The 17,661-nt window shown below is 46.2% G+C and overlaps 5 protein-coding genes across 7 annotated transcripts; 1 reads left to right on the top strand and 4 right to left on the bottom strand.

Moving 5' to 3' along the window:
* Window positions 1-58: 58 nt before the first annotated feature.
* Window positions 59-2,687, top strand: LOC9639827 (pyrophosphate--fructose 6-phosphate 1-phosphotransferase subunit beta). The gene is made up of 16 exons (XM_002986107.2): window positions 59-268; window positions 321-482; window positions 547-668; window positions 730-783; window positions 851-957; window positions 1,025-1,130; window positions 1,175-1,238; window positions 1,301-1,389; window positions 1,440-1,571; window positions 1,620-1,790; window positions 1,854-1,969; window positions 2,022-2,133; window positions 2,189-2,273; window positions 2,325-2,369; window positions 2,429-2,497; window positions 2,549-2,687. Exons 1-16 carry the CDS (start codon window positions 97-99, stop codon window positions 2,623-2,625), a joined length of 1,683 nt encoding a protein of 560 aa, XP_002986153.1. The 5' UTR covers window positions 59-96; the 3' UTR covers window positions 2,626-2,687.
* On the bottom strand, window positions 2,615-3,289 carry LOC9639828 (protein FATTY ACID EXPORT 5). The gene is made up of 3 exons (XM_002986192.2): window positions 2,987-3,289; window positions 2,842-2,929; window positions 2,615-2,786 (listed from the first exon to the last, which is right to left on the bottom strand). Exons 1-3 carry the CDS (start codon window positions 3,183-3,185, stop codon window positions 2,708-2,710), a joined length of 366 nt encoding a protein of 121 aa, XP_002986238.1. The 5' UTR covers window positions 3,186-3,289; the 3' UTR covers window positions 2,615-2,707.
* On the bottom strand, window positions 3,234-6,009 carry LOC9639912 (glucose-6-phosphate 1-dehydrogenase, chloroplastic). Its single transcript, XM_024660160.1, has 13 exons — window positions 5,898-6,009; window positions 5,693-5,826; window positions 5,434-5,602; window positions 5,177-5,373; window positions 5,034-5,128; window positions 4,867-4,981; window positions 4,602-4,807; window positions 4,429-4,537; window positions 4,337-4,377; window positions 4,161-4,281; window positions 3,872-4,107; window positions 3,615-3,815; window positions 3,234-3,546 (listed from the first exon to the last, which is right to left on the bottom strand). Exons 1-13 carry the CDS (start codon window positions 5,953-5,955, stop codon window positions 3,309-3,311), a joined length of 1,920 nt encoding a protein of 639 aa, XP_024515928.1. The 5' UTR covers window positions 5,956-6,009; the 3' UTR covers window positions 3,234-3,308.
* A 647-nt stretch (window positions 6,010-6,656) lies between these two features.
* LOC9639913 (branched-chain-amino-acid aminotransferase) lies at window positions 6,657-11,217 on the bottom strand. 3 transcript variants are annotated; one of them, XM_024660164.1, is made up of 12 exons: window positions 10,696-11,217; window positions 10,401-10,589; window positions 9,977-10,332; window positions 9,527-9,898; window positions 9,262-9,480; window positions 9,167-9,215; window positions 8,466-9,099; window positions 8,149-8,406; window positions 7,954-8,094; window positions 7,742-7,885; window positions 7,119-7,679; window positions 6,657-7,073 (listed from the first exon to the last, which is right to left on the bottom strand). In XM_024660164.1, exons 8-12 carry the CDS (start codon window positions 8,236-8,238, stop codon window positions 6,783-6,785), a joined length of 1,227 nt encoding a protein of 408 aa, XP_024515932.1. In that variant the 5' UTR covers window positions 8,239-8,406; window positions 8,466-9,099; window positions 9,167-9,215; window positions 9,262-9,480; window positions 9,527-9,898; window positions 9,977-10,332; window positions 10,401-10,589; window positions 10,696-11,217; the 3' UTR covers window positions 6,657-6,782. The 3 variants fall into 3 exon arrangements, with proteins under 3 accessions (XP_024515932.1, XP_024515931.1, XP_024515933.1); XM_024660163.1 differs by having other exon boundaries at window positions 9,167-9,480; XM_024660165.1 differs by lacking the exons at window positions 9,167-9,215; window positions 9,262-9,480; window positions 9,527-9,898; ... (1 more) ...; window positions 10,401-10,589; window positions 10,696-11,217 and having other exon boundaries at window positions 8,149-8,411; window positions 8,466-8,481.
* A 4,452-nt stretch (window positions 11,218-15,669) lies between these two features.
* LOC9639914 (glutamate-rich WD repeat-containing protein 1) lies at window positions 15,670-17,615 on the bottom strand. The gene is made up of 11 exons (XM_024660080.1): window positions 17,440-17,615; window positions 17,308-17,386; window positions 17,076-17,240; window positions 16,919-17,017; window positions 16,705-16,864; window positions 16,529-16,632; window positions 16,342-16,478; window positions 16,219-16,288; window positions 16,061-16,170; window positions 15,894-15,999; window positions 15,670-15,842 (listed from the first exon to the last, which is right to left on the bottom strand). The coding sequence occupies exons 1-11, from the start codon at window positions 17,613-17,615 to the stop codon at window positions 15,738-15,740; spliced, it is 1,311 nt and encodes a 436-aa protein (XP_024515848.1). The 3' UTR covers window positions 15,670-15,737.
* Between the last annotated feature and the right edge of the window lie 46 nt (window positions 17,616-17,661).

The raw sequence follows: 17,661 nt of genomic DNA on the forward strand, positions 1-17,661 counted from the left end.
ATATTTACCGGTATATCCTTCTGGCATCTTACAAATATTTTTTCGCCTGAGAGGGGTAGGGCTCGGCTATTGAGAGAGGAGCGGCACTGCGCAGCGATGACGATCGCGTTGATGAATGGAGGAGCCAAGCGATCCTGCAGTCGCGAGGTCTCTGTCTACAGCCCGGTCCAGAGCTCCAGGCTCGACTACAAGCCGCCAATGCCATCGGTGCTCGAGGGGCATTTCAAGGTCGAGCATGGCTCGTCCACCTCCGCTGTTGGAGACGCTGGTATGTGAGCTAGATCTGGTAGCTTTTTGCTTAGAATTTCTCTTCGTCTTAGGCGCCATCGCTCAGCTGTTTCCAAAGCTTTTTGGGCAGCCATCAGTGCACATTGTCCCTTGTGCTGCCGCGGCCTTCAAGGAGGAGGTGAAATTGAGAATTGGGGTCGTTCTTTCTGGTGGTCAGGCTCCTGGTGGCCATAATGTGATTGCTGGACTTTTCGGTAAGAACTTGGAGCTGTGACAAGTTAGTTCCATGACAAGTCTTTTTTTTTTTTCCTTGTGTAGATTACCTGCAAAAGCATGCACCGGGAAGCTTGTTGCTTGGCTTTCGTGGAGGACCTGCTGGGATCATGAGGTGCAAGTACGTCGAGATCACCTCGGAGTTTTTGTATCCGTATCGGAACCAGGTATGTTTTGGATGGGAAATCTTTTCTTTCTGGGCTCTTACATCCGTGGTCGAGGTGTCAGGGAGGCTTCGATATCATCTGCAGCGGTCGAGACAAGATTGAGACACCTGAGCAGGTTTCTTGCGTTTTTCCAATAGCAGTAATGGCTCTCAGCTCAATCAATGTATTTTTGCCTTTTGCAGTTCAAGCAAGCGGAAGACACGGCTGTGAAGCTCGACTTGGACGGCATTGTAGTTATTGGTGGGGACGACTCCAACACGAATGCCTGCCTTCTTGCGGAGTATTTCAGGTTATAGTATTCTCTTTTATCTAGAAAAAAAAGTGTTTTTGATGTTCGATCGCTTTCTGTCATCCAGAGCAAGGAACCTGAAAACTCATGTTATCGGATGCCCAAAGACTATTGATGGTGATCTTAAGAGCAAGGAAGTGCCGATTAGTTTCGGATTCGACACAGCCTGCAAGGTATCCCTCAATCTTTCTGCTGCTCCTCTCAGCCTCTGCGGTAGATATATGCAGAAATGATTGGGAACATCATGGTAGACGCACGTTCTACGGGAAAATATTACCACTGTAAGAAGTTTGTTGCCTTTAGCTTCTTTTAAAGTCCGTGACGAGGACTTTCTCTCGAGCAGTTGTCCGCCTTATGGGACGTGCAGCCTCACACATAACTTTAGAGTGTGCTCTGCAGACGCACCCAAATGTCGCTCTTATCGGTGAAGAGGTGCGTCTACTTTCAACACATACGGATGTCTTATCCTTTGCCTTTTTCAGGTATCCGTGAAGAAGCAGACTTTGCGGCAAGTGACGAACTCTATCACTGATACAATATGTAAGAGGGCTGAGAATGGTCAGCACTATGGCGTGATACTTATCCCCGAGGGGCTGATTGATTTTATTCCAGAGGTATATTTTATTTCCTTGTTGTCGTGCTGACTGAGACTCGTGCAACAGATTCAGCACTTGATCTCGGAGTTGAACGAGATTTTGGCCAGCGGTACAGTGGATGAAGAGGGACATTGGAGGCACAAATTGTCTCCCCAGTGCCATGCTCTGTTCGACTCATTGCCACATAGCATCCAAGAGGAACTGCTCTTGGAGCGTGATCCCCATGGAAACGTTCAGGTTTGTATATTCAAATTGTTACCATCGTTTCGCTTGTGATTCTTAGCAAAAGATTTATTCCAGGTTGCCAAAATCGAAACCGAGAAAATGTTGATCTCCATGGTGGAAACTGAGTTATTGCGGAGGAAACAAGAAGGATCATACACTGGAAACTTCAAGGGGCAGTCTCACTTCCTCGGGTAATGTTTTTTCCCAGCACAGTTGTTGCTACTATGCTAACAGGCTGTATAGATATGAAGGCCGGTGTGGTCTACCGACAAATTTTGATTCAACTTACTGCTATGCGTTGGGCTATGCCGCAGGAGCGCTCCTTCATGCTGGACAGACAGGATTGATTGCCTCGGTCTGTAGTGAAGTACCATCCAGCTATAGTGTGTTACTAATGCTCTAGTTTCCAGGTGGGGAATTTGTCAACCTCTTCAAAAGACTGGACCGTGGGAGGGACGGCATTGACATCATTGATGGATGTTGAGAGACGGAGAGGTAAAACTGATACTTCAAGTCCGCTGCGTCTCACATGTTTCCCTCGTGCAGGCAAGAACAAGCCCGTGATAAAGAAAGCCATGGTGGAACTTGATGGTGAGTACAAACAGTTGACTTGTTGCATTGACAATCGTTGCTGCTACTCCTCCTCGCAGGTGCACCTTTCAAGAAATTTGCCTCCGTGCGAGATAAATGGGCTGTGGAAGATGATTATCGAAGTCCAGGTAACTTTCTTTGAATCGCTGCCAGGAATCAAGCTAAACATCGACGAACAGGTCCGATCCAATTCTCTGGTCCAACCGCGGAAGAGACTAACTACACGCTGAAGCTGGAGCTGGGCGTAAGCTGCTAAAAAAATCATATTTTTTTTTCACTGACTTGGTAAATAACAATGTGCTGTGGTATTGGAAATAATTCTGAGACCATGAATTCTCTCAGCTTGTGTTTTGCTTCTTTGGGATGTGGTTGCCTCCACTAGCAAGCTTGTACGCGTAGAACAAGCTCATGATAGCACTGGGAAAACAAAAACTTCTCTCGTGAGCTCCACCTCTAAAAATTTGATTTTTACCTGATCGCGGCGACCATTCCAGCAGGCATCACTTTACCAGTGTCGAGAAATCTCTCCCCCATCACCCACGACACGGACAACGCGATCACTGCAAATCCAAATCGTGAGTGAAACCAAACGAGCTCGCGAGCTATCGATCTGTCACCTGTCTGGAGGATTTGCGAGACCAGCGAATTGCTACCCTTGTGGTAAGCCGAGAGGCTGATCTTACCGGCGACAAGGAGCAAGATCCCAGCTCCAACGCCGCCATAGAGCGATGCCAAGCTCCCCCGCCGGAGAAAACCCACAAGTCCGCCACACAAGAGCACGATCCCATACGGGTACGTGAAGCAAAAGTCGTGCATCCTTCGTCTCTCTCCTCTCGATCACGGACGACCAAAAAAAACTTCGAGTACAAATGCGATCCCAAGTTTTTATTTGCCGGAATATGCTCCTTTACAGTGGAACATTCCGTCCCACAGTTTAGCTTAATCGTCTGCCCATTTAACCCCGTGCTTAGCGCCCAAGTAGTAAGCACCGACTGGGCCTCTTCCGCCAAACGTGTAGAGCTCGGGGGCCACTTTGTGTGTTTTGATCTCTTCCAGCAGCGGCGAGATGATCTCCCAGGTCTGTGCGAGCTCGTCGCTCCGTATGAACAAGTGGCTGTCGCCGTCGATCACGTCCAAGATCAATCGCTCGTACGAGTCTGGGATCTCCGTGTTGTATCTGGTGTTGTGAGCAAAAACTTAGCTTCCTCCGTTCTAGTTAACATTTGAAGAAACGAGTGAGCTTACTTGTCCCTGTAGAGAAGATTGAGCTCCGAGGAGTCCAGCTGCAATCCCAGGCCTGGAACTTTGTTGTTGATCTTGAGATTGATGGCCTCGTCCGGATGAACTCTGAGCACCAGCTCGTTGGTGGCCAGGTCGATGTTGAAACCAAACTTATCGCGGTACAAGTTCCCAGGGACGCCTCGGAATTGAATACGAATCTCTTGCCTGTGGAAGTAAAGTCAGAAAAACAAGTGGAGTGTGGAGTAAAACTCTCAGCTCACTTGTGCTTGATGAGGCCGTGACCGGCTTTGATGAGGAACGGAACACCATCCCAGCGCCCGTTGTCGATGTACAAAACTGACGCTATAAATGTGGGAGTGAGGCTGTCGGCTGGAACGTCTTGCTCGCTCAAGTATCCCGGAACTCTGGAGCTGCCACCCTTTGACACGCTTTCCTTGTACTGACCAAGAACAACGTCGTCCAGAGCTGGCTTGCGCATTGACCGCAGCACTTTCACCTGATCAATCAACTCGATTCATGATCCATTCAATTCATGAAAGACCTGCTTGCCTTTTCGTTGCGAATATCTTCTCCTTCCAGGCTAACCGGGGGCTCCATTGCAAGGAGACCAATCGTCTGGAACAAATGGCTCTGGACAATGTCACGTATTATTCCCTGCTCGTCAAAATACCTGGAACCGGCAAAATAAAGCTCAAATTAAAGCTTGACAAAAGAAAACTGGTTACCTTCCTCTGCCTTCCACTCCCCAGTCCTCGGCAAACAATATCTAAATGAAAGGCACACGCAGTCGAGTCTTGGAAATAGCACTCGGGCTTACTTGAATGTTTCGTATGTATGTGCGGTTCCACAGAGGCTCGAAGATTAGATTTGAAAACCGCAAGACTGTCAAGTTTTCAATGAGATCTCTGCCAAGTAGATGATCGATTCTGTAAAAAGAGCAACAAAGCATGTTTTGTTTACTCTCTTTGATTGAAACAATCGGTATCGTACCTGTATATCTGGTCTTCGGTGAACTTTGAAAGCAATCCCTCGGTCATCTTCTTCGAGGTGTGCACGTCGTTGCCAAATGGCTTCTCGATTATGATCCTCGTGTGGCCTCTCTTGCTTTGAGCATTGGTGCCAACACACTGCGCAACTTCAACGACTACCTCGTGAGGAACCGACAGGTAGAAAATCCGATTTGCGCAACAACTTCCCTACAAAACTTGTCAGTTTCTTTTCTCTACTATGCCAAAGCAAAAGCTAGAAATCATACCTCTAGTTTCTTCAAGCGCTTGTCCAGAATTACCATACCATCGCATGTATCGTATCCGCCGTGCTCATAGTATACATTTTTTAGGAAGCTCTCCATCTTTTCTTCACATCCTTCTCTGCATGCCAAGTTCTCTTTGAGATCCAAATATGCCAAACGAGTATTAGAACCTGTGATCCAGCCTGCACGTTAAGTTCCCCATGATGAGCCTCCGGAGGTCTTCATCTTGGAGCTCACTTCTGGAGTAGCCAAAGATCGCGATTTTCTGCACATCAAAAAATTTTAAAAGCTTGGGAAAGAAGATAAACACTACCTCTGGAAGATAACCGGTGTAGTAAAGTGCAAACAAGGCTGGAAAGATTTTGTTCTTGGCGAGATCACCCGTGGCACCTAAAACGATGATTGACAAGCTCGTCGTAGCTGCAGACACGGAACTCTCTCCTTCTTTTTGATCTTTGAATAGTTCAGCTCCAGAGGAAGAGGCAACCGGTTGTTCTGTGAGGGTTTGATCTGCAAAAGTCGTAACAAAACTTTAGAAGGTTTCCAGGCAACGAACAGGCGCTTTTTCACCTTGATCCTTCGGAGGAGCTGAGACGTCGATATCGGTGCTTGAGCAGCGAATGCCATGATCAGTAGCGAGAATCTTTAATGTACACATGAACCATAACTTCAGGCAGTCAAAAAGATTGGTAGCATGCTTAAAGACTGAGCCACAAAGAATGAAGCTGCTCCTCACGCTCTACTAGCCAGCCAGCAATCCAGCAGCCAAATCGAAAAGCAAAATCCTATGCATCGTTTAACGAAAAAGTATGACATCGTCGTCGCATACCTTCGCCCTTCTCGAGATCATAGCAGTGGATCGCAATTGGGTTGACAATCCAGCCCTGTGATGCTCAGCTCCCGCAAAAGAAACCATCTTGGGTGCTTTGATCGCCGGCATTCCAATCGCGGCTGCCGCCATAGCTGCGCCTCAATCAGTCACCAAGCGACAAAACAAGAAAAAAATAGTATTGGAAGGGTTAAACTTTAAGTACCTTCTCTATGAGAGGAGATGGCTGCGCGAACTTGGGAAGAGCTCCTCGTTCCTCTCATGGGGCGACCAAGGATCAACCGAGCTCACCACCTCTTTGATGCTAAACTCCGGCCTCACGCCTCGCATCGCTTCCAGACCAAGCCGGTAAATCTCCTCCGAGTTGCTCGACTCGTGGAGATACTCGTCTCCATTCCACTGAAGTGACTCTAGCGCTTGCACCAAGGTCTTGGAGCTCGAGGAGGATTCGATCGACTTGAGGAGGAGACCGAGCGCGCGGACGAGATTGTTGGCGATCCTGGCCTTGAAAACGTTGCCACCTTTGCAAAGCTTTCCCTCCTCGTCATACAGCCGCCTCTTGTGATAGATCTTCACCAGGTTCCTCTCCTCTCCCATGGCCGAGTTCCTGCCAGTGTCGTCGATCAAAATGGCCCTCTCCAGATCCAGTCCTTCCCTCAGGCCATGGAGCGATTTTTTCTTCCCTGGCCTGACGCTGAATACCTCGATTTCCTGCGAAATCTTGTAGCCCAGACGATCCTCGAGGCCGGCGGAGAGCGCTTGCAAGAGATTGGCGTTGCGCAGCGCCTTTCCACAGCTGTAGAAGCCGATCCTCACGCCAGGAATCCTGTCGAGAGCTGCCAGAAACTCGAGCGCGCCGTGAGCGAAGCAGAAGGAGCCGACCAGGCATGGGAACTTGATGTCGCCGCCAGTGGAGACGAGCGTGTTGTTGAGATCCACAAGAACATCGATCAAGCCAGCCATATTTCGGGGAAGAACCCTAAATCTTTTCCTCTTTAGAGCCGTTAGATTAATGAATATCCAAGTATATTCTTGGATATACTAGAGCTTTGAAAGTCTTTCGAGCAAAACTTTGATAGAGGTGAGAACTTTAGCCGATGATCACGCGAGACCATTCGCTGTGCGTGTGACCATAGTGGATATCCATCAGTGCTCGCACGAGGAAACCACAGAGGTTGAAGCCTGGGCGATCGACGTGCTCCTTCTCCAGCTCCAAACTTCCCGGAGCCGCCGCTATCGCATCGTTTGCGGCCTTGGAATCAAACGGGACTTCGATCATCACTCCGCTTTCCTTGAGAAGCCCGGACACTGGCTGGATCAAGCACGCTGTTCCTGTTCCAAATGCTTCCACCAGCCTGCCTTGTCCAGCGGCCGCCTCGATCTGAAAGCCAGTGTCAATCGAAGATCAAGGAGACCAACTTTTCACCTCGGAGAATCGAAGAGATCTTTCGGAGACTTCCAGTCCTTGTATCTTGGTCGCGAGCTTGAGCACGCTGTCTCTCGTCACGCCAGGAAGAATGGTGCCGTCCAAAGCCGGTGTCACAAGCTCCATTGTGTCCTGTCCAGAGCGAAGCAGGAAGAAGATATTCATGGTTCCAGCTTCTCCCACGAATCCTCCATACTTGTCGTCCATGACAAACAGCGGCTGCGAGCATCCCAGCTTTGCTGCCTCGAGCAGCGGGACAATGGTTGGGGCGTAGTTTGACCCCAGCTTCCGGTCCCCAGCTCCTCCCGGGAACGCTCTCGTGTTTTGCGTGTCGACCCGGAGCTTGATCGGGGCCAGCCGCGACGTCGACGAGGCGGAGAAGAAGGATGATCCAGCCGGAGACAAAACCACGAAGAGCAATGCCTCCCGTGACTGCTGGACTCCCAGCGATGGCTGGGTGGCGATCACCGTGGGACGGATGTAAACGGAGAATCCTTCGACGTCGGAAATCCAGTCCCGCTCCACGCGAAGGAGCTCCTCGATGCATCTCAGTAAAGCCTCCTACAAAGTTTGGTGTCATGAAAAGAACTTCCACGAAAGGAAAGAATCCATGGAGTTGTTACCTTGTCGAAGCTGGGAAGAGCGAGGCGAGCGACTGATCTGGCGAGGCGATTCATATGCATGTCGGGGCGGAAGAGGCGAATGCGTCCCTCTTTGTCTTTGTAAGCTTTCATGCCCTCGAAGCACTCGGTGGCGTAGTGTAGAACCTGGATTCATGCAACGAGCAGTGTGATTCCAATACGGAAAAGTCATGGAAAGAAAGAATATCACAAACCTGAGCGCAAGGGTGGAGCGAGAGTGGCTCAAGCGGGACGATCTTGGGAGGCATCCAGCCCAGCTCCTCCTTCCACACGATCTGGAGCATATGATCTGTGGTGTGAGCTCCAAACTTGAGCACGGTGCCATCGGGCTTTTCCTGCATTGATGGAACGAATCAGCCAGACCGCGAGAAACCAACAGCGCCACCCACCTTGAGCTGCGCCGCCTTGTGGACGATGAGATGTTGGAAGACAATGTCGGACGGTGGAAAAGCGGGCTGATGCTCCTCCAGGCTCCCCATGGCGCTCGACCTCGCCGCTGCTCAATCGGGCTTTTTCTTATCACCACTGGAATATTCGAGAAGCAGCGTTTTCTCATTGTCTGCGCCACTCAGAGTCGACGATGTCATGGTGGTCGGCTTTAAACAGCGCAAGGAACTCGTTTGTCAAAGTCGAGCCAGGCCTCCATACTTTGCTTTGGATAGCACCAAACAGTTCAGAGCCAAAAAAGGAGATCAAAAGAACTTACACTTGTTCGGTCTTCGACACTGTCGCAGCGGCCTTGAACGTACATATAAATCTGCGACTTTTCTGTGGTTTGTTTCTTCTCCTGCTTGAGCCGAAGAAGCTTGTGCAGCTGCGTGAGCTGCCGGAGAAGCACGAGCTTGAGCCGACTGAGTCCGAGCTGGAGCTAAGGGACCTGGAGTTGGCTCCAGCTCGAAAGATTTCTATTCTCCTGCTACTTCAGCAGCTCCTCCATCAATCATCCTGCGCCTCTTCTGGCACTTCTGTTTCTCCATTTCAGGAGAAGGCCAAGCTCCTCGTTGCAGGCTACTGCTTGTGTCTCTAGAACCATCCGGTTCCCTTAATAATGTCCCCAACTGTACTTCGTCATCGTCGCCGCGGAAAAACACCGTCCTTACTTAGTTCTAAGAAAAAACTATGCAACTTTAACTTACTAGCCCTTTTATCAACGGTGTCGTGCTCGTCTACGCTCTCATATAAGGAATCATCAGCGTCAACCTCAGCATAAGCCCTTGGCCCTGTTGTTTCATCATCAAATTCGGCACCAGTCTGCTTAGCCACGGATTTGTCAATGGACTGCTGCCGTTTCCTCCACAGACGAGAGTTCTGGTAGATATTCACGAGCTTTTGGATGCGCCCTGGATTCAACGTAGCACGTTTTGTTAGTATCCAGCAGGAAATTTCAATTCAATTCAATCAACTCACTTGTTTCGTTTGAGAGTCAAAACGTTTCCATATGCCTTGATGTTACGCTCTGCAGCACAATTAGAAGAAGCAAGGCCAAGACGTTGCATGCAAACCTCCAAAGAAAAGGTACGTGCAAATCCATTTCTTGGCAGCTTGCCCACGCCTTCCAGGGATCGGCTACTGCTGCTGGATCTTCGAACAAACGCGCAGCCAGTCCGGAGCTTGTAGGATCAAAAGGTCCGGTTTGCATTCGCGAGCAAACCGCATGAAGTCTTCGTTGTCTGGATAAAACCGCTTGACTGCTGGCCTCTAGTCGATGTCTTATTAAATATCTGTAACGTGGGTTCAGACACCAAACCGCACCAAACAGATCACAACCTTTGAGGTAACCCGATGTCCAAGCACAGCCATCACAAGTTCCTTCTCCGCTGCTGGCAAAGAAGGTGTTGGAATGTTTTGTCGGCTATGTATTTCCAAGCTTGCCAGACCAATCCCATAGTTGGTGTGCATCTGTCAAAAAACTTGATGGCTCGTACCACTGGCTCCATCAACAAAAGAATCTTGTCCACCTGCTGCCAAAACTGAACCGCAACCTGCTTGTTCTTATGAAAGAGGTCCTGAACTTGCTGAGCATCACTGCCCTTGGCTGCTGCTTGAGCCACGCTTTTAAAGTCCCCACTAAGGAAGATTACTCTCAAAGAGTCGCGAACTTCTCGCAGCCGTTCCAGCATGTAGTATTACGAGCCAAGCCTGAAGTTAAAATCATCAACAAGAAAACAAAGTTAGCGTTACAAAGCTGAAACTAGAAAGTGAACCTTGAATACAAACTTCGTTGATATGCTCCCTGCCGCCTGAACAAGTGGAGGAGATGTGTTGGATCTTCGCTTACATGAACAATGCCATCCCTTTTCCAATGCAATCCTTGATGAAGTCCAGAGCGCCTGACAATCCGAGTACGAGGTTCAGTGCCTGGCACTGACAGGGAACACTCCAAATTCCCAGCGTCTCAAGCATCTGTCCGGCTAGCCGCATGTTGGAAGCATTATCCATCACCACGGCAATAACACCCCCGCTTCCGCTTCACTCTTTCAAGTTGACGCATTTCTGCCTCTGATGTATCAAAAAGACCGAGTTGGCTCTCCCGAGATGTTCCAGTCCCTAAGCAATCTTGTTTCTGCCCCGAGCTTCAGTTAGGAAGAAGAGACACGGTGTTAGATACAAAACTCTCTAGAGCGTCGTCCATGCCTTACACCTTACGAGTCTGTGCTTTCAAAGGAAGCATAGAAGATTTCTTCATTCTTCGTTGCATCAGCGATGATTATATTCCCAATGTGCGTATTCTTTCAGAGTCGAATATCGCAGATAGCGGGCGAGGAGTGACTTGTTCTCAATCTTCGATTTTATCCACGAAATCTGCGTAAACTTCATCCAGCAAGTCCTTCTGCAAAGCAGCCATGGTTGGGAGAGGTTAGCAATAGGCCAGCTGCGCATTTTCACTGAGCGCAACACGGAACAGTATAGCATCGCTGTAAACTCCCAATGCAAACCTTTTGTGCTCCACCTTGAGTTCTCCGGGTGTCCAACTCCGACCTCCTGTGCCTTGGCCACCTAGACTTCGACGCCCTTGGCCTTGTGTTAGCATCGGCTTGCCAAAATCGGGACGACTTAGGATGACAAGCTAAGCTTGGCCCAGCTGAAGAGCCTGAACTTCGCAAATCCCCAAGAATGTGGGTTATCCGTTGCCAGCCATCCAGTGGTATGTTCTTCCCACTAGATCCGCCTGTTGGATGCCGGTGTGTTTGGGCATCCCACACTCGCGGCATCTTGTCCACCCTCTGAAGACTCATCCTTCATGGTGAAGTTTACGCGCCTGATCTTGAACGATCGATCGGTCCAACTCCCTTCTGACAGCAAACACTCCTGCTAGGAGATCCTGACTAGCTGCTCGCATCACCTCATCCACGAAGAACCCTCCTATGGCGAGGATCTTCTCGGCGGCAAGGTGAGATCGCCCGGGAATCACCAGCAGCATCACGGCGCCGCCAAACCCTTAGGGCGCTGAGAAGCCAGTGCGCTGGGGGCGATGCTAGCTACGAACCAACCCTAGCCCCAGAGCGGGAGAAATCAAAATGACCATGGTGACGTGGCACAGATCACACCACGCTGGCAGTGAGGTGGCGGTGTCCTTTTTCTATATATATTGCTGGATTGGCGATAAGGGTTGGGAGGATGACAAAGAAATTATTCAGTTCCGGGGACTCTCTTCCAGATGATGTCTGGCTGACGGTGCTGAGCAAGTTCCACTGGATAGAAGATTTATCAAGAATTTCACTTGTGTCAAAAACATGGAATCGTCTTTCCAAACAAGTGCCCAAGGTTAAGATAGACATACCAGAGCAGTATATGGACGATAATTACGAAACGTTTCTTATGAACGCTTTGGCAGGTCGATCTGGACTTGAGGAGGTGAAAATGATCCTTGAGTATGAGGTATGCAAAGAAGAGCTACTGCAAAAGCTCCTAGTTCCCTATGCTTCCACCTTGAAGAGGTTGTCATTGACTCAAGTTAGTTTACATACAGGCTCTTGCCTCATATCAAACTTCCCAAGGCTGACATGCTTGGAGTTACACGATTCCTTAACTATAGATGAGCCCCCAGCAAACACAATCTTCAGCAGCCTCCACACGCTTGTTCTTGCTTACTCTGACAAGGTTTACCATTCACAGGAAGGCATAAATGATGTATTGATTGGCATATTGAAGGCTTGCCCAAATCTTAGGAAGCTCAAGCTCTCTAATTGCAACGGGAGTCAGTCAGTGCCTACAACGGGGAACCATCCTATTATTCTGTCTAGTCAGAGTTTGGAAGATTTTACGAAAGATGGTTCTTTGGCTCTAACTTTATCACTAGGTGCTCTTCCTAATCTAGCCAAGCTAGAATTATGGAGCTGCCAGCTGATATGGGATAATGGCTTATTCAACAACTTGAGAGAGTGTCTACTGTTTAATATGCACAACAAAACAACAAGAGAACAGCTAACAAAGAAGTGCCCTCACCTTGCAGAATTTAAATGGATTGAATATAAATATGATGACTATGATGACTATTTCTCTGACTACGATGATGATTATTTTCTTCCTCCAACAACAGCAACACCACCAACTTTGTGAGTACCTCACTACCACCACAAACCTGCATGATGAGCTGTTTACCATCCTTGAACCTGCACATCCCCAACTCCACACCAATAGTGGATAGGATGGTCTAATGCCCTTTGTGGGTCCTCATGACTTGAAATAGTTGTTATTATTATTATTCTCAGCCAACCTTGCTTGGTGGAGAAGCTGGTTTGTTGCTAGTTGGTGGTGGGTTTAGGTGTATAGTTATGATGCCATATATTATTATTAACATAGTGGGATTATTGGATTATTTTTCAATTTAGATCATCAAATTAGGATTTTTGGGCTAATTGAATATATATAGTTTTGTATTCCATTCACTTGTGCAACTTTAATTATCCCTGATGAGTGTTAAATTTTATGTTTTCTTAATTTAAATCTAACTTTTACATTGTCTAAATCTTTCTTGTTTTTATAGCTTTTCCATTTCTTTTTTATTGCTTTTCTTTTTATTTATTTTTTTCATCTCATCTCCATGTTAGAGTATTATACTCCTCAACACCTTCCTCCTCCTCCTTTGACTCTAGAGTAATAATTGGTGTAGTTGCTTAATATTATTTAGTTGTAGGTAATAATCAAACTCAATTGATAGCAATGTAACACTTCTTGCTCTTGATGTGCATTTGACTGTGTTTCTTCCATATGAATCTTAAGAATAATATGTATTATTGATTCAATTACTTTATAATAATTATCACCTCTCATTCTTGGGAAGATGCCCAATATCTAAATAAGTTTCCCATATGTCTTCAAATGATAGTGTTGCAATTGTATAATGCTTGTCCCACTTATAATTGTATGTACTTCAACATTACTTATATAATCTTAAGTTAATATTGTTATTGTTTGTATTCAAGGATAAAGATGAGAAGCTATGATATTCACTACTAGGTGTGTAATGAAGTTGGATGACATTGTCAATATTTCCTAAATTGGATGGAGCTGTTGGCTTCAATAATGTAATATTGATGCTGCTATGGTGAAATGTCTTGACATTATGATTTTTTAAGGAAATGAGGAGTTGCATAAATAGTGCATGAATAAGTCAATAAGCATTCCATTTTATTTTTAAGAGTATTATCAAGTGGTTCACTTGACACTAATTTATCCAATATTCACTTTCTTAAGCTTGTTTTTATAATAATAGGTAGCAAAACCATTTTTCAATCTTTATGGGAATGGCTACAAATATGGGTGATCTCAAAAATTGAATTTCAGTTGTGCTAAATTGTCAAGGCAACAGTGGCATAGGGATGAATCTAGAGATCTCATCTATCATAATGGTGACTTCAAGTATCAAAAGATATTTATCAACTAACCTTTATGAACACTGTTTCTTTATTGTATTGTTGATTCTCTTTATTCCTCCACCTAAACTAATTTAGTTTGCACTTACCAAATAAGCATAAAGACAGAATTTCTAAATGCTATTAGTTAAACATACTTGGTTCAGTTATAACATTTGGTAGTATTGATATGGAGCTTGGTATTACATAATAGCTTATTATGTATACCACTTTTGCTAATATACCTTATGTATTGATTCCATTTCAATCCCATGTATTTTATATGGTAAGTGTTTAGATGTATATTTATGAAATATAAAAAGTGTCTTAAACACCATAATGTTATTCCTATATCTTAATTTATGGTCTAATGCCATTCCATATTTACTAATTTTTCAAACTTATCCTAGAGATTTAACTCTTGGGAATGGGGTGAAAGCCCAAAGTATGCTTTTATATAATTAAATTGTATTAAATATTGTTTGACACCATTTCGCATATAAGAGCTAAATATAGGGAGTTGATGCTCATAGGGGATTGTACTAAACCCTTATTTTGTAGTACAATAGACTTGGAGTTTAACTCTCAATTCAGTTATGTTACATTTGGTATTAGAGAATTGTTTTAGTTTCTATGTAGCTTAAGATATTGAGATTAAGAGTTCATAAAAGGAAGTTTCTAAATTAAAGAAAGAGAACAATAAAAGGAAGAAATATATTAATAGTTTGTTAAATGCTTTTGTACAATTAAAAGAGATCTTGATTATAATTTATATTCCCAAGATTAGGGGTGGGGCCTTGTATTGACAGGCACCTCTCCCAAATCTTAATAAACCCTTTGAAGTGCGTTGGGATGTCTTTAGCTATTTATAGGTGCTGTATTGTAACAAGATTGTGACAATGCAATTAATATTATTCTAAGGTGATGCAGTTGTCTTGTTATATTTTACTCCAAAAAATTGGATGAAACATAACAAAGATAGTTTACACATAATATTTGTTATAATGTCAATATTAAAACATTAATAGCCTCATTGGCTATTTGTGGAAAGTGTTTAAATCTATTATATCTATAAAATTTAAAAATTATCAACACAATGGTATTGCCAAACTTATAATTTAACACCATTCCATATTAAGTAAATTATTGTAAAGATTAGAGGGGGGATGTATAATAGAGGTACAGGATAAGTTGGGTATGGAGAGAGAGTGGTGGCAGACAAAAGTGTGCAAAGGCCATCAGTTTTTGCAAGCACAAAAGACAGCCATTGCTCTTCCAGGCAGCTGGGAAAAATTAAAAACTCCTGGGTTTTACACACCAGTCCACCCAAAGCCTTAACGAGCTAAGCTTTTCGTTACTCCACTAGAAAAGTCCGACATTGTCAATCAATCCAATAAGTTCTGTTGACTTTTATTGACCACCATAGACTGTCTCGTCAACTCTAATCTCGAACCACCCTAGACACACGGCCAGCCCAATCGATGGTGTCATGGGCGGATGGCTCCGTTTGAGTGGACCAACCCCTGGCCCCCAATACCCGACACTCGTCCAGGTTTGGAGATGCTTGGCGCTTCTTGCCATTGCGCTTTCAGGCGAGTGCGGAAAAGTTTAATGTTCGGGGGGCACTGCGCCACGAATTTCCTCACCTTGTTCTGTACTGCTGGAGTCGGCATTCTCGCAAGAAGCCATGGAATCTCACACTATTCGAAAGCAGATTTTGAGTCTGTTGGTTTTTTTTTTCAAATGGAAATCAAATTTGCTTGTAAAAAAGTGTGGAACAATACAAAATAATGTTTCGCGCGTTTTGACACACACACACTCTCTCTCTCACACACAAGGGAACTAGCTACACACACGCAAGTATATCCCAGAGAGAAGCGTGCCACAATGCTTTGTGAGCCCATCGAGCCCAAATTCCATGTCAACCAATCGAGCTTCCATAAGATCATTCCAAGCGAAGCTGGTGAAGAACGATCGATCGGTCTGACTGCACTAGCTGCGCATCACCTCATCCACGAAGAACCCTCTGGGAACCCATTACAATCGCATATTGAGGATCTCTAATATTCTCGCAGGACTTTGAGCGTTGGATTCTTTATAAACCAGAGCATCGAGATAATAAACTAAAGATTGGAAGGCTTGAAAACGTTGAAATCGCTGAAGGATGTCGAGACAATCGTTCCTAGGAGCTGGGGATGCCAGTGAAGTTCCTTCAAGTCCCTTTGGCCCTGGCACAGGAAAGAGATTCACTTCAGCTACATCAGAATAAAAAACACTACCTGGTGAACGAACAACAAGCTTTCTGGCAAGCCTTTCGGAGCAGCCACTGATTGCTTCACTTGTGCTTCTTCTTCTGGATCGGCTTCCACAGAAAAATCCCACACACTGCTCATAACAAGGATAGAATATGAGCTAAACTGAAAAAAAGAGAGACGCGGCGACATACCTTAACTGGTTGTCAGCCGAGGTTGCCGCCAGCATTGAACTGTCATGAGGAGACCATTCGATGGAAGTTATTGGGGCGGAATGGTAGTTTGTCATCGATATGGGACCGTCCTACAAAAACTTAGATATCAGGAATACTATTGAAGCACAGAAGCATACCTTCAAATGCTTCAAATTCCATAAGTAGATGATACCGTCGTCACCGCCAGAGGCAAGCACCGAATCTGATCTGCCAAGACAAGGAAATGTTGGAACAGTTGTGACTTATTAGGAAGTACAAACCTCCAAGATATCACGTTAACGTCCGCGTCGTGGATCTTCCACATCGCTGTGCAAGTACAAGTTGGCACATCCCACAGCCTGAGTGTTCCATCAGAAGAGCAAGATGCAAGCCGAAAGGGATCCAACGTCGGACACCACTGATAGACAGACATAAACATTTAGACACGAAATGAAGGTGAAAGCTTGCCTGCAAATCTTCGACGCTGGACGAATGTCCAACAAGAGTTCGACCTCCAACGATCCATTCGCGTCGATTTGGTTGCCAGACATGGATCACTCCGTTGTTATCGCCTGGAGACAAACAAGAACGCTTTTTGAGCAAGACATGAAATCTCTCTCTCGAGTTCATGTAATCAATCAGACCAGATGCAAGCCATCCTTGGTGCGCTAGACTCCAGTCGAGAGCAAATCCTTCCACCTCGTGACCAGAAAAGACTTGGAGGGGTGCCTGGTGTGTAACGCGAGAAGAGCTTCCGGCGTTGACGGAAGAGAGTTCTTGCAAGAGGCTTTTGACGTCCCAAATCTGGACCAGCTACCTGAGAGCACCGTAAAACCATGGCAGACTTGACTTTCAGACCTGGACGACGCCGGTCTCCGACCATGTTGCGATGATGTTTGGTTCTTGTGGCATGGCACGAATACGATTGATGCATCCATGGTGAGCTATCATCCGGACCTGGTCGATCGAGAAAACAAACGTCTTAGAAAAAAGATGTAGCTTAAGTGCTGCCAACCTCAAGCTTGGGAGTTTTGTCTCGCATTTCTTCGTCGTCACTCTCGTCGCTGCTGCTGCTGCTAGAGTCGCCATCGTCACTAGCAGCCAACTCCACGCCTCTTTTCTTCCCGCTGATGTTGGTCAGCTTAGCAACGATGAGCCGATTATCTGCAGGATTTGCAGCCTAGAAACCGCGAGGAAAAGTGTTTAAACGTTTGAGATTCCAAGGCTTGTTGAGAATGGAGACTCACCTGCGTTCCAGCAGTACAGAACAAGGTGAGAGGAAACTCGTGTCGCAGCGCCCCCAGTTCGTCTCGCAGAATATCAAAGCTTTCCACACTCGATCAGACGGGAACTTGAAAGACAATGCCCCCTACACTTACCTCAGACACGGCCAGCCCAATCGGAACGCATGGATGGTGTCATAGGCGGATGGCTCGTACTGGAGTTCCTCGCCTTCGTCGAGTGGATCAACCCCCGGCCGCCATACCCGACGCTCGTCCAGCTCTGGATGGCGCTGCTGGCAGCTCGCTTTTTTCTTCCTCCCTGGCCGCGCCATTGGGGTTAGGGTTTAAGATATTCGTTTGAAATTGAGTTGCTAGTCA

Source organism: Selaginella moellendorffii, unplaced genomic scaffold, assembly GCF_000143415.4.
Source record: "Selaginella moellendorffii unplaced genomic scaffold, v1.0 SELMOscaffold_72, whole genome shotgun sequence".
Lineage (NCBI taxonomy): Eukaryota > Viridiplantae > Streptophyta > Lycopodiopsida > Selaginellales > Selaginellaceae > Selaginella > Selaginella moellendorffii.